Genomic DNA, 16,429 nt, shown 5'->3' on the forward strand with positions numbered 1-16,429 from the left:
TGAAAAAGGAGAGGACTTTTCATAATGTGGAAACTGTCCATGTGAGAGGAACAGACGCATTCAACAAGGATGGTAAGTCAGATGCAGTCTAAAAGTCGAGTGAGTCAACACTGAAATAATCATCAAACCTTTCCTCAGATAGAAATGGGGGCAAAAGGAAAACAGCCATGGTGCAAAAGACATATTCATGTGGGGATGACTTAGCAGCAGTGGACAGGAAGCTGCTAAGAATAAGTTGCATAGCCAGAGAGGGAGAGGGAAGGAGCTGGCCTTGCCCTCCCTCAGGTCCTCTCCCTCTGGCCATCTTTCTCTTTCCACCAGAGGTGCCCTTTGTGAGAACCTCCTCACCTCTATTACTGTGTCCAGTTTACTCTGGATGTCCTCCGCTGTTCTCACCTGGCTTCTCCCTAACAGACGGAAATGCAGAAATTATAACTTTTTGAGGTATTTATTTAGTAAAGTGTTTTTTTGTTTGTTTGTTTGTTTGTTTTTGAGACGGAGTCTCGCTCTGTCACCCAGGCTGGAGTGCAGTGGCACGATATTGGCTCACTGCAACCTCCAACTCCCCAGTTGAAACAATTCTCCTGCCTCAGTCTCCTGAGTAGCTGGGACTACAGGCATGTGCTGTCATGCCCGGCTAATTTTTGTGTTTTTAGTAGAGCCAGGGTTTCACCATATTGGCGAGGCTATTCTCAAACACCTGACCTCAAGTGATCTGCCAGCCTTGGCCTCCCAAAGTGCTGGGATTACAGGCTTGAGCCGCTGCACCCGGCCCTTTAGTGAAGTTTTATTCTCTGTGCTTAATTTAATAAAAATCAGGTTAAATTTCTTCTCTATCTTTCTTTTAAAAAGCTTCTTTTTAATTTCTGTATAGCAAAGCATTTTATGTATATACACATATACATATTTAGTGTACATTTTTATATATGTGTATATATACATATTTTGCATACACATACCTGTGTATATAGAGATGTATACAAACACATATATAAATTATAGACACACACACACACACACACACATTGCTCAATAGAAAAAAATTTTAACTCCACATTGCACAATGAAAGAAAACAAGGTGATTAATTTTGGCAACTATATTTTCCCCAAAATATTGCATTAAATTATCTTTTACAGATACAGGCTTGGGTGTTTATGATGACAATGTCTAATTTTTAATACTGTTCTGCCAATACTACAAAAAAAATCACTTTGAAAAATCTTATTTAGGTACTAAGCAGTTGTAATGAACTCTTTCCTATATATTCCATTTATTCTGACAATGAAAATGTGTAGCTCAAGCTTGTTATCGTATGCGAGTCCAGGATTTAGTAGTATAATTCCTGTCTTAGAATTGACCTTCATGTCATTTTAATTTTTAGAATATTGGGTGTTCTCAAAAGCAAATAAAGGACCAATGTAATGTTTAAAACACTTGACAAATGTAACAAACAGGTGACAAATTCAAAATAGAAAAATCTATGTTTCATGAGGGCAAAAGAAGAGAGCAACATATGGTAATATAATTAGTCTGCTTAGGAAAACACATCCACAGAATATATGCTGCAGGAGAAATGTAACAGGAGACTCACTCGTCTACTGCAAGGCCTTGAAAAATGTTGGTCTCTGTAAACAATAAAGAAAGAAAAAATATTCTTCTCTAATTGTTAAAGAGATGTTCAACCATCTGCAAACTATTCTTTAAGTTCTTGTTGTTCCCTTCCTTTGATTCCTACCAAGCCATGTTGTACCTTTGCTACTTTTGAGAATAATGGGACTTTGAAGTCAATTAAACTCATTCCTCAGCTTGAAGGGAACAGCAGGTAGAATGTTGTCTTTGGCCCTCATTAAGTAGTATATTGTTCCTTTTCAGTGATCTAATATCTACAGCATAATCCACAATTCTGCATGTAGGTCTGGGTGATTATGCTTTTTCATATTATTTTTATTTCTTTGGCAATACAAAGTCCAGGAGTAGGAACTAAAAGTTAGTACTTAAATCCTGGGGCAAGTAGGGAGGATACTGATAATGAACAATTTGTGAAATTATTTTTATTTTTGTTTTGCAACTTATGAGAAATCAAGAAAGGGAAACAAATTAAAGATCGATGCCTTGTTCTTTAAGAAAAGGTTATACCTAAGATTGTCATAAACTCAGCAATTCTCTCATTTTACGTCATAAAAGTTATTTTTAAAATATAGATTTAGACATACGAAATATTTTTAGATGAACCAAATACTTTTTTAAAAGTTTCAAATTTATTTCTTTTATTTCTCTTTTACTTCTTTACTTTCTTTATTATTTATTACTTACTTACTTACTTCTTTATTTACTTTCTTTTATTTCTTATAGGCCATCTCAGTTTGAAGCAGAACTCCGAGTTTTCTTCCCACCTTAGCCTCATTAGCAAAAGTATCTGCCTATGCTTTATGTCTGAATTGCAGGAAGTTTAGCTCTAAGTCAATATATAAGACAATATAAGAAAGAATAAAAGTCTATGGCTCCTAAGGAGAATGGGCTTTTCTATCCTAAAATCTATCACAACTCAAACAGGTCAGAGGCTAGTTAGTGGAAGGGTTTGTAGGATTATTGGTTCATTTGGGGCCACTTATTTTCTTTGGACTCTAGTTTTCTTATCTATTACATAAATGCTACCTGTCATACATATTTAATGTGATTATTAACAGAGAAACATAGGTGAAGCCACTTAATTAATTATAAATAATTGAACAAATCTTTACTAGCAAGATGGCAACGACAATAAAATAACCTTTTTATTTTTAGAAGTCTGCTGTTTAATTCAGTAGTTGGCAGGTAGTAGACTATCAATAAAATTTGTAGAACTAAATTAAATCAAGACCAATGGAATTTGAAAAAGAAACAAAGCAATAAGTAAACACAGTGGAATTTGAAAAAGAAACAACAACAAAAAAAAATGTGTTTGAAAGACTTCCTGTTGTAAGAGAAGGCTCAGATTCCAGAATTAGAAAAACTAAAAATGAATCACTTAAAATTTACCTACACTCAAGATCCCTTTTTTAGTAGTAGAGAGAAATAAACTAAAACCACAGGGAAGAACTTGGCAAATGGTGTAATATAAATTATTAGAAAAAAGCGATAAGTGAAGAAACAGCTTCCGAAAAACATGTCAATACTTATGTATGAAATATCTAAAGTGCTTCAGGAGGTGATCCAGTAGGAAGCAATGTGGCATCATGATGGAATCGGAGGTGGTGTTTGTTTTGTGTTGGGATTTTTCCAAGCTCAAGTAGAAGCACAGCACTAACAAGTCAACTTCTGGTTGTTATCAACTCATTTTGCACCTGGAGGAGAAAAAGAAAATACTTCAGAACACAGTGGAAACTTTCCAGAGGATTTAATACCATGTCATGTAAATCTCTGTAAAGGGAAAAATCTGGTATGCAGCACTTAGTAGCAACAAAGTTTGTGTGCTAGGATAGAGCCAATTATCCAGTTAGTGATTTGTAAGAGGAAAGTTTTCCTGGAAGAACTTCTAAATTTTAAAAACAAACAACAAGCAAAAAACGGATCGTCACTATTTAGGTCATTTTCTAAAGGGAAATTTTTAAAGACAGAAATCAACTGGTTACAATGCTCATTTTATTACATACATACATGCATACATACATACATATGCATGTGTGTGTTCATGCATTTCTAACTCAAGCAATTTTATTCTGTTGGCTGTCATGCAAGCACACAGGTATCTTTTCTCTTCTGAACCCATATTCTCATAATACTGCTGCTTTCCGATCTCTTCTTTTCTCCTTTACAACTTGCCTGCAGTTCTTATAAGAAAATTAGAAAGGAGAAATAGATCTTAAGAGTCAGAGGGGCCCTGACAAGATTATCTGATCTTCTATTGTATCATTCTCCACATTTTACTGAGCAGACAACTCAGTTCTAGACTGGTTAAAGGACTTGCCCAATGTCACACAGTTTTGATAAAAAGGAGACACTACCTTTTGCAATATTACCTTGTTTTATTTCCTTCCAGAAATTTATCATTATCAGAAGTGATTTCATTACTTTATTAGTTTACATGCATTTGACTGTGTTCAAACACTAAAATATACACCCATCAGTTTAAGGACTCTGACTATCTTATTAATACTTAGAATCCCCAGCACTTAAACAATGTTTAGCATGTCATAGGTATTCATACATATTTATTGAATAATGAACCTGAATTTTGGTCTTGTGTTTGCAAAGGATACCTTTTAAAACTTCACCAAATAATCCTGTGAAAAACAGCATAGAATAGTTAATAATATCTGACTGGTTCTATCCAGCCCACATTACCTAACATATGCATTTTTAATTAGCACAAATGCCTATAGAATGTTAATATTTTCAACTCCTTGACAAATAGGAAGAGTCTGTGGTTCATTTACATGCCTTAAGGAAAAGAAAATCCCAAAACTCTGTTCACTTGGGAATCAGATAGTGCTGAACGTTCAACAAATACCTACGCTCACTTTCACAATGAGAACCCTAATTTAGCTGGGATGTGGCAAGGCACCTGGTTAAAAATATTTACTTTCTCCAACACCATTACATCAAGGGATAGTCCGGTGACACAGTTCTGGCCCATGAGACATTAGTTGAAGGTTTCTGAAAAAGTTTTGCTTCTTTGCTATTGGTTCTTCCCCCTTTTCTTCCCACTGTTCTTTCTACTTGGACCGACCAGATGCCTGGAGCAGCAGCTTGGTTGAGATGTGAGTTTATAACTCTGAGAATGTTAAGGAAAATGAAAATTGCCTGTTGCTTGTTGGCATCTTAATTCACTGTTCCAGTTCTAGACATTTTATTTCTTGACATAAACATACCTCTACACCATTGTTTGCTGTTTTTTTTCTTTTATTTGCTGCCAAATAATTTTCTACATAACACAATTTTGAACTTTCTAAGTGTAAATTTGAAGAAAAATTCTCTAGGCCTCACTTTTTCTACCTGTAAAATGAAGGACATAGACCAGAACTCTGACTCATTTTCCAGCTCAGAAAATGCTAGCGCCTCTAGACTGCTCTCACTTCTTGAAAACAAAGTCATGGTAATGTGCTCCACAAACCTTACAAGTTTATGTCAATAAACTTCAGCTGGACTTCTGGTACCTGTCTGCCTTGTAAGTTAACACTTGTTCAGAAGAATTATGTGCTGAATACACTCTAATATTCTGTTACTTTTAGGATGCTAATATGATAATAATTTTATATACTGCTGGGATTCTCTCTATGTTCATTCCTTAAAGTTAGCTTCATTGTTACTGAAATTCTGAGAAAAGGGAAAACCCTGTTAAGTCATGTTTGTAGAGTAAGAAATTAAAAACAAAGATGAATCCATTATCATTTTAATTTACTCCATCAAGAATTTTTCCCTTGTCTGCAAGTTACAAATTCCCTCCTTTGCCTACTTTTCTCTCTAATCCACTCTCTTGTTCATCTTCCCTCTATAGCCCAAGTCTCCATTGCCTGCATGAAATATATTATTATACTCAGTAGGGGAAGTGACTGCACCCCTACACACAATGTCTGTGTCCACAAAATAAATGTCAAGGAACGACCTACAGTTGAGTGGTAGCCTCTTTGCAAAATGTCATCAGGCACCTACCATGCATATAGATTATTTCACAATTTACAGGACAATGCTGCATTACTGTATGAATTATGTGAGATGTTTACTACTTAAAATGTCATTTAAAATCGAACATTCTCCCCAGCATTTTTATAAAGCTCTTCTCTGATATAGTTCTTCAAAATGTTATGATGTCATAAAATCTAATAATTTTGTTAACATAGACAAAATAGACATTTCAGCAACATAGATATTTCTTATTTAATTATTGCAACTAATGGAGCTTTGAGGACTGGTTTTTGGAATCACTGACTTAGAAAATAAGTAAGGGCATTTCTTCTACATTCTGCTTACTCAGAGAAAGCAAATACTAAAAATTGTATATGTATATAAACACTTTAATGTGAGTAGACATGCTTTTTCTATTATTCATTTTGCAATTAAACTGCTTTTTGATAGTAGCTAAAAAAACATATAAAGACTTTTAAAAAATACAACATACATGATTTATTTATGAATGCATAAATCTATATCACAGTTAAATGAACTCTGTAACACTTACACTTAAGTTGTTTGCTATGACAATATTTAAAACCAGTACTTCCTAAATGCCCACAAAAGAAAGTTGGAAAGATCTAAAATTGACACCCTAACATCACAATTAAAAGAAGTAGAGAAGCAAGAGCAAACACATTCAAAAGCTTGCAGAAGCCAAGAAATAACTAATAGCAGAGCAGAAGTGAAGGAGATAGAGACACAAAAACCCCTTCAAAAAATTAATGAATCCAGGAGCTGGTTCTTTGGAAAGATTAATGAAATAGATAGACTGCTAGCCAGACTAATAAAAGAGAGAAGAATCAAATAGACACAATAAAAAAATTATAAAGGGGATATCACCACTGATCCCACAGAACTATAAACTACCATCAGAGAATATTATAAACACCTCTACACAAATAAACTAGAAAATCTAGAATAAATGGATAGATTCCAGGACATATACACTCTCCCAAGACTAAACTAGGGAGAAATCGAATCTCTGAATAGACCAATAACAAGTTCTGAAATTGAGGTAGTAATTAATAGCCTACCAACCAAAAAGCCCAGGACCAGATGGATTCACAGCCAAATTCTACCAGAGATACAAAGAGGAGCTGGTGCCTTTCCTTCTAAAACTATTCCAAACACAGAAAAAGAGGGACTCTTCCCTAACTCATTTTATGAGGCTAGCATCATCATGATACCAAAACCTGGCAGAGACACAACAAAAAAAAGAAAATTTCAGGCCAATATACCTGATGAACATCGATGTGAAAACCCTCAATAGAATACTGACAAACAGAATCCAGCAGCACATCAAAAAACTTATCTAGTATGATCAAGTCGGCTTCATCCCTAGGATGCAAGGCTGGTTCAACATACACAAATCAAAAAACATCATCCACCCTGTAAACAGAACCAATGACAAAAACCACATGATTATCTCAATAGATGCAGAAAAGTCTTTTGTTAAAATTCAACACTCCTTCATGCTAAAAACACTCAATAAACTATGTATTGATGCAACTTATCTCAAAATAATAAGAGGTATTTATGAGAAACCCACAGCCAATATCATACTGAATGGGCAAAATTCTACCATTCCCTTTGAAAACCTTGTCTTGTGCAGCAAGACAAGGATGCTCTCTCTCACCACTTCTATTCAACATAGTATTGGAAGATCTGGCCAGGGCACTCAGGCAAGAGAAAGATAAAGGGTATTAAAATAGGAAGAGAGGAAGTCAAATTATCTCTGTTTGCAGATGACACAATTATATATTTAGAAAACCCCATCATCTCAGTCCAAAAACTCCTTAAGCTTATAAGCAACTTCAGTGAAGTCTCAGGATACAAAATCAATTTGCAAAAATCACAAGCATTCCTATACACCAATAATAGAGAGCAACATCATGAGTGAAGTCCCATTCACAATTGCTACAAAGACAATAAAATACCTAGGAATGCAACTTACAAGGGATATGAAGGACCTCTCCAAGGAGAACTACAAACCACTGCTCAAGGAAATAAGAGAGGACACAAACAAATGGAAAAACATTCCATCCTCATGGATAGGAAGAACCAATATCATGAAAATGGCCATCCTGCTCAAAGTAACTTATAGATTCAATGCTATTACCATCAAGCTCCCATTGACTTTCTTCACAAAATTAGAAAAAAACCTACTTTAAACTTCATATGGAACCAAAAGAAGAGCCCTTATGACCAAGACAATCCTAACAAAAAGAACAAAGCTGGAGGCATCACACTACTTGACTTCAAATTGTATTACAAGGCTACAGGAACCGAAACAGCATGGTAGTGGTACCAAAACAGATATATAGACCAATGGAACAGAGCAGAGGTCTCAGAAATAATGCCACACATCTACAACTATCTGATCATTGACAATCCTGACAAAAACAAGCAATGTGGAAAGCATTCCCTATTTAATAAATGGTGTTGGGGAAAACTGGCTAGCCATATGCAGAAAACTGAAACTGGATCCCTTCCTTACACCTTATACAAAAATTAACTCAAGATGGATTGAAGATTTAAATGTACAACCTAAAATCCTAAAAACCCTAGAAGAAAACCTAGGCAATACCATTCAGGACATAGCGATGGGCAAAGTTTTCATGACTAAAACACCAAAAGCGATGGTAACAAAAGCCAAACTTGACAAATGGGTCTAATTAAACAAAAGAGCTTCTGCACGGCAAAAGAAACTACCATCAAAGTGAACAGGCAACCTACAGAATGGGAGAAAATTTTTGCAATCTATCCATTTGATAAAGGGCTAATACCCGGAATCTACAAGGAACTTAAACAAATTTACAAGAAAAAAACAAAAACCCCATCAAAAAGTGGGCGAAGGATACGAACAGACACTTTTCAAAAGAAGATATTTATGCGGTCAACAAACATATGATAAAAAAAAAAAAACTTATCATCGCATGTCACTAGAGAAATGCAAATCAAAACCACCATGAGATACCGTCCCACACCAGTTAAAATGGTGATCATTAAAAAGTCAGGAAACAACAGATGCTGGAGAGGATGTGAAGAAATAGGAACACTTTTACATTGTTGGTGGGAGTGTAAACTAGTGCAACCATTGTGGAAGACAGTGTGGTGATTTCTCAAGGATCTAGAACTAGAAATACCATTTGACCCGGCAATCCCATTCCTGGGTACATACCTAAAGGATTATGAATCATTCTACTATAAAGACGCATGCACACGTATGTTTTTTGCCACACTATTCACAAAAGCAAAGACTTGGAACCAACACAAATGTCCATCCATGATAGACTGAATGAAGAAAATGTGGCACATATATACTATGGAATACTATGCAGCCTTAAAAAGAATGAGTTCATGTCCTTTGCAGGGACGTGGATGAAGCTAGAAACCATCATTCTGAGCAAACTAACACAAGAACAGAAAACAAACACTGCCTGTTCTCCCTCATAAGTGGAAGTCAGACAATGAGAACATATGGGCACAGGGAGGGGAACATCACACACGGGGGCCTGTCAAGGGGTGGGGGCTGGGGAGGGATAGCATTAGGAGAAATACCTAAGGTAGATGACAGGTTGATGGGTGCAGCAAACCACCATGGCACGTGTATACCTATGTAACAAACCTGCACATTCTGCACAGGTATCTCAGAACTTAAAGTATAGTAATAAACTAAAAAAGAAAAAAAAGAAAGAAATACTGCCAGGAAAAAACAGAGACAAATCCAGAATATAGGACATCTCACAGTACCACTGACCTAGTTTCTTGAACATTTCAGCTACTTGATTTATCTAACAATATTTTGTTATTTTTCTTTCTTGCTTTATGTCTGTTTTGACTTATGTATTTAAAAGTAAATCTCACACATCATGTCATTTTATCCTTTCATATTTAAATATGCATCTGTTAAAATGGGCACATTGTCCCTACATAACCAAAGCGGTTACCAATCCCAATAAAATTATCATTTCCTCAAAAACAAAAACAAAAACAAAAAACAAAACAAAAACTAGTGCTTTCAAACTTTCATTCAATTATATATTACTTTTGTGATTTGGCGGTACCATGTCTACTATATTTTTCTTTAAATAAACCTAAAATATACTCACACTTTAAACTTGCCTCATCCTAAGCAATAATAGGTATGGAATCATGGATTTGGGTTTGCTGGATATGTATTTCTTCTAATGCATATTATAATCATATTTATAACTACAAAAATAAAAAGATTTGTTCCTGGCCAGCCTAAAATTATATTGTTCTCCATAATGTATAAAACATTGGCATATTATTAAATTAACACTAAAAGTGAATGGTAAAAAAATTAGTCTGAGTATTTTTTTTATAAATACCCTTACCTTGGATAACTCTGGGAAGAATAAAGGGTTACAAAATTATCGTCCAATAGAAATAACTCTAGTCAAGAATCCTGCCTGACTCTGCCACACTCTGCCTGTTTCTCATGTATAAGAGGATAGAAAAATAACTCCTAATTTGTTCACCTGACAGAGCCTTTCTTAGAGTCAGTGTAAACAATTAAACAGGATCCAAAAGTGAGTGGCTAGAAGGATAAGAGAAGTTTGGGAGGAACTGATGACATTTTATCAAAGAAATGACATCACAATGTTCTTAATATCTGGAGTTTTCAAAGATGAATCAAAGAAACAGAAAAGGTGTAGAAGGGGAGAGTTTAACACGCAGAAGAACAATCGGAGCTCTTTGATTGGCTTGGAACGGGAGTTATTCAAGAATAACTAGGGTACGCCGGGCACAGTGGCTCATGTCTGTAATCCCAGCACTTTAGGAGGCCGAGGCGGGCGGATCACGAGGTCAGGACATTGAGACCATTCTGGACAATATGGTTAAACCCCGTCTCTAGTAAAATACAAAAAAAAAAAAAAAAAAAAAAAAAATCAGCTGGGCGTGGTAGTGGGCACCTGTAGTCCCAGCTACTTGGGAGGCTGAGGCAGGGCAATCGCTTGAACTGGGGAGGTGGAGGTTGCAGTGAGCCGAGATGGCGCCACTGCACTCCAGTCTGGTGACAGAGAGAGACTCCATCTCAAATAAATAAATAAATAAATAAATAAATAAATAAATAAATAAAATAAAAATAAATAAGTGGGGTGATTAATCACTTGTTCATAATGTTGAAGAGGATCATGAAGTAGATAAAGTTAAGACAGAAGTCCTCTGAAGTCCTTTCTAACTCTAATAATAATATACACCAATTATTAAATGCTCACTAAGCTTGGCTAAGTATTTTATAGGTCTTATCTCATTTAAGCCTCACAATAACCCAGTAGGTTAGGTATGATTGTACCCACTTTACAAATGAAGAAACTGAGTCTGAAATCTGGTAGAGCCTGTAGTTGAATCCAAGTCAGAATAACTCAAAGCCCAGCTACTAACAATTATATTATAAATGTGATCTGGGAAATACAGTTTCTGTTTTGTTTTGCTTTCGTCAGTTTCTTTGCCCATTCTGCCAAACTGAAGCCAAGTTGCCTCCTAGAAAAAAAAATTTTGTAAACTATAATTGTGTGAAAAGTAAAGTGAAAAGCCATTATCTCAACTGGTTTCCTTCAAATTTCTGAGAAAGTCAACATATTTCCCAAGGAAAACTTAAGCTTTTAATTGTGATCTCTTTGTGTTTTGAGAGTGGAGAACAGAATGGAAGAAACCAACATTTCCCAAAGAAAACTTACGCTCTTAATGTTGATTTCTTTGTGTTTTTAGGAATGGAGAACAGAACAGAAAAATCCAGAAACTATCCTGTATATTACCCTAAATGATGTTACAAAATCAGCAAAAGCTTTGGTTTCTTTTTGTTTGCCTGAGTCCTTTTGAAAAAGCATTTTTAAAGCATCTGTTCAAGAAAAGGGTAGGGCAATGCTATGTTTTAGCACCTCAGGGTGTCTCAAATACTCTCAAGGGGCATTAAGATGTTTTCCAAACACAAATAATTCAAAATCACTTAAAATAAGGGCCTTAATCAGGTTTTAAGTAGAGAGAAACTTGGGAAATAAACAGAGTCATAGCAGGTGGTATAGAAAATCCAGAAAGTTTTGGCTTAACAAAGAAAAAGTCAAGGGAGTGGTGGAGAAAGGCAGAGAAGGAGAGGGAGAAGGGGAGAGAGGGAGAGAGAAAAGGAAGAAAGAAAGGAAGGGAAGGAGGGAGGGAGAAAGACAGAAAGGAAAGAAGGAAGAAGAGAGAGAGATTAAACTAGAATAGTCATTTATACTTGTGGTATGCTTATCAATGGGTTTCACACTTATTTTCTTGGAGAAAAATACTACGGAAAATGTTGTCAACTCACTGCATTCTCTGACAGCTCCATAAAACTCTCTTAACTTCTACATTACAAAACTCATGTTCAAAATTAAAAGCAATCATTTTACAAATTTGAATCTTGATATTAAGATCCCACCGTGGATTACACATTTGATTTTTTCTTCCTGCCTTCATTTTTCCTTTACTAAGTTCTGAGAAATCTTTCCATTTTTTTATCCATGATACATTTGAATTTCATTAATATTAGTAATAAAGGAACCAAATTGGGTATTCTTCCATTCCCCCTAAATTTTGTAGTTTAGATACTTTGCCTTCACAAATAATGTATAATTAAAATTGTTCAAAATGCCCAGAACTTTAAATTATTCAATAAATAATATTATCATATAAAATCTTGCTTTATGCTAATGCTATAATCTTTTCTGCCAGTTCTATAGGGGTAAAAGTATGTTTCTTTTATTTTCATAATTCCCAGCAGAGTACCTTCCTAGGGATAAGCTCATAAAAGATATTTATTTAATTAATGAATAAATGATTATATGCATGAATTAATGGAATTTCTTATTTTTTGATATGGAAGATTTATAAACTGCTAATTATTTATCAAAATGTAATAGGAAATAGATGACCCAAATTTAAAGTAATAGCTAAAGAAGGGGGTAGGAAGATTTGGCATAGATTTTTAGATTTATCATTTTTCTTTCTTAATAACTAGAGAAAATGCTAGGAAATATATATCTAGCAGCTTAGAAAATGAAGACAGTTCTAAAGTTTTATAATCAACCATTAATGTGTTGTTGGTGGGAAAAAGATGTTTAGTATCTAAAGTTGTAGTGTACTGAATCAAGAAAACTGGCATTTCTTCATCATTTAAAAATAAACATTATATTCTGTTCTGGATACAGAAATTTGATCAATGCAAAACTTAAGATAAAAGTTTTATTAGATATTTCTCTTTAAGTTAAGCCCACACACACATACACACATACACACACACTCATGTCTAAATGTATTTACTATTTATTTTTTACTCTTAAAGTGATGTTATTTACATGTGTTGTTAGAATGCAAACCTTATCAGTAGGACATCAAGGATTAAGCTCTGGCAGTATTAAAGTTAGAACAGTCACATGTCTGCAAATTTTTACATAGTTAAAAAGCAGAATCACTGTAAAATAAATGCTTATTCTTTAATTGTAAGTGATGTGGAACAATGGATACTTAGTTCTAAAGTTCAGTTAAGGAGACTTCCAGGAGGTGCATAGCTACTGTATGAATGGGGGTGCAGAGATGGAGGATCTTTCGGAAATTAAGCAGTGGAATTCCATGGAATATTCAGAAAAGTTAATAGTTCAGTTATTTCCAAGAAGCCTTCTTGCTGCAGACCAGTAATTAGTGGTCCTGCTGCTCCTCTCTTTCACTGGTGCCTTCTTCTTCTTCAGGGAATGCTGATTCATTCTGGCCTTTCAGATGCTTAACCCCTGAAATCATAAAAATTATGCAAAATTTAAATGATTTTCATTTCTGGAATAGTAACCGCTTTGCTGCAAGAGATAAAGAAGAGTGGAAAGTTTTCATTTGCTGTTTATATGTTTTTCTCCGAGAATCTTAACAATGTAATCCTATAAAAACCTTTTAATTCACTGAGCAATAAAAACATACCCAGATGAATTTCCATTAGAGGCAGGCTATCTTTCATCATTAAAGCTTCTCCATTAGGGATTGCATCACAGCCTATTAAAAACCTGTGAACTAAAAATCTGCTCACAGATTCTTATTATAATTCTATAATTCTAATGTATCACTTAGTTCAAATATTGCTTTTGGCATCCCTCAATTATATTACAATAAGAACTATTGAAACCCCCAGGAAAAAAAGGGTGTGCGTGCCATTTCTGTATCTTATAAACAACAAAACAATCACAATATTGTGAATCTTCTCTCAGAACCTAAACATACCAATGTGATTATGGAACTTCTCTACTCAAAATTCTTCAATAACTTCCCCCACAACCTACACAGTGGGAAAAACATTGGCATACATTTGCCTGCTATACAAGGCTCTTGTAATCTGGGCTCTCTACCATTTCTCACCAGCATTTCTTGCTTTCAGGGTAATTTACACTTAACAACACTAACCTACTTCTCCTCCTGGCCACTCCAGGCTCCCTCAGGCTTTCACACTTTTCTTGTTCTATTCTCACTGCCAGACATCTTCATCCTACACACACCTGATAATCTCCCACTCATCCTTCTGGTGTCAGCTTGCCTCCTCTCTGATGGCTACCTCAATTCCCCATGTAGATAGAGACTTTCTCATATTCCCCCTGCTCTTGGAACATCTATTGTTGATTACCTTATAGAACTGTATTTGTTCACATATCTTTCTCATTAGAGAAAACTCCTTGATGCTGAGAAATATGTAATTTCATTTTGGAGTCCCAGGCACAGTGCTTAGCAAACAGTAGGTACTCATTAATATTTATTGACTAAATGATTGATTGAATTAATGAAGTAACAATTTGGTATATGCCTTTGGCAGTTCCACAATAATCTATCTCTAGACTTTTTTCAAAATTATTTCAAATTTAGGGTATAAATCAGAAGACAATTACAACAACCACACTCAATCTACAAAATTATCTTTCATTTCCCTCGAGTCTATTCTGTTAAGACATCAGAGGAGCTGAAACTTTATGCATCTAGTGATGGTTAATGTGCGAAATTTTACACTTTTTTGTATCTTATAAAATTAGTTTATGAGATTTTTTAAGTATTACTAAAAAAACACTCCAGTAAGAATTGATAAATGAAATGAAGTCATATTCACGTTTGCTATAAAACAAAGAGTCTCAAGAAATGTGTAAGTTTGCATGCATGGCTGTCAGCAAGCCTCAGAGGGCTATATGGCAAACAGTGACATCCTTGGACTTTATGGATTGCAAAAATATTTTATCACTTGTAATAATATCTAAATACGTAAATTCATCTGAAAACATACATTATTCACAATTCTTCTTGATCTAACACTGTAGGGAGAAATTTGTTACTAAGACATGGAATTCATCTCATACTACCATAAATTACCTGAAAAAGAAGTCTCAGTGCTCAGGGAAAGGGAAGAGGGTTTATTGAGTGTCCAACCAGTCACTCTGCTGGAGTCTTATAGACATGAGTCACTAAACCTCACAACTCCTTGTGGTAGACACCTGTCTAGTAAAATTTAGACTTAGAGAAGATAAATGATTTGTACAAGGTTATAAGGGTATTGTGATGCTAAGAGAAGTTCTGACACATAGTAGTCCCTCAACAAATACTGAATGAATTAATGAGGGTATGAATGAGTAAGTCATAAAGTTCCATTATTAAGAGACACTGATTCATTTTCACCTTTATCTTTCTGGCTGCTGACCCAAACTTTCCATCATTCTCTAGGATTTATCATAGGTTTGGAGTACCAATTAACCTGGCACCAAGGTCTTGGGGGTTCCCTCTGAAATGTTAAGGCACAGTAATCATTCAGCCACCTGCCACTCTTCTTCCTGAGCTGAAGTTGACTATATCTTGCCAGGTTTGCAAAGGTTCTAGTGACTCCAGAGCTCATCTTTTTCATCCACAAGATAACTACAGAGTAATAAATAATAAATTGTAGTTACCACAAGGTAACTACAGAGTAATAAATTGAGATAATGTTCTTTAAATAAGAGGTAATAATTTAATGTCCACATCGACTTGTCTAAATGAGAGGATTAAATATAAAGGAAAAAATCAATAATTAAGATGTTTAACTCATTAATCCATTAATTACCCACTTTCCACACTTGAGAATAGGTCTGCTTGTTTATCCTGATCCACATTTAATTATTTTATAATAATAATGGTCACAAAATTATATGAAAAAGCCATTTTGCAAAGTAAAATCACTCACTTGGACAAATGTTAGAAGGTCTTCCTTAGCCCTATACAATTGTGACACAACTATTTCCAGGTGAAACATTTTGATGAGGCAGGAGCAGGTGACATGTTACCAAAGAGCTGTTCAGCAGAATATCTACAACAAATTCTTTGATTCCCAAAGCAGTTTACTCTAATATCGTCTTTTTTTTTTTTTTTTTTTTTTTTTTTTTTTTTTTTGTGAGACGGAGTCTGGCTCTGTCGCCCAGGCTGGAGTGCGGTGGCCGGATCTCAGCTCACTGCAAGCTCCGCCTCCCAGGTTCACGCCATTCTCCTGCCTCCGCCTCCCAAGTAGCTGGGACTAACAGGCGCCCGCCTCGTCGCCCGGCTAGTTTTTTGTATTCTTTAGTAGAGACGGGGTTTCACCGTATTAGCCAGGATGGTCTCGATCTCCTGACCTTGTGATCCGCCCGTCTGGGCCTCCCAAAGTGCTGGGATTACAGGCTTGAGCCACCGCGCCCGGCCCTAATATCGTCTTTCAATTGGATAATAAATGATTGATTGATGTGTGCTTTGAAGCAACCTTCA

General features: G+C 35.3%; 1 protein-coding gene across 1 annotated transcript in view; it reads right to left on the reverse strand.

Annotated features, from left to right (window-relative positions):
* Positions 1 to 3,078: 3,078 nt before the first annotated feature.
* Positions 3,079 to 16,429, reverse strand: part of PPP1R1C (protein phosphatase 1 regulatory inhibitor subunit 1C) — a 142,147-nt gene continuing 128,796 nt past the window's right edge. The window contains exons 5-6 of the mRNA XM_010368693.2: positions 13,334 to 13,428; positions 3,079 to 3,324 (exon numbers count right to left, since the gene is read on the reverse strand). Of these exons, the coding sequence (XP_010366995.1) occupies positions 13,340 to 13,428 (89 nt within the window). The 3' untranslated portion in view covers positions 3,079 to 3,324; positions 13,334 to 13,339. The remainder of the gene's footprint in view (positions 3,325 to 13,333; positions 13,429 to 16,429) is intronic.

Source organism: Rhinopithecus roxellana, chromosome 14, assembly GCF_007565055.1.
Source record: "Rhinopithecus roxellana isolate Shanxi Qingling chromosome 14, ASM756505v1, whole genome shotgun sequence".
Lineage (NCBI taxonomy): Eukaryota > Metazoa > Chordata > Mammalia > Primates > Cercopithecidae > Rhinopithecus > Rhinopithecus roxellana.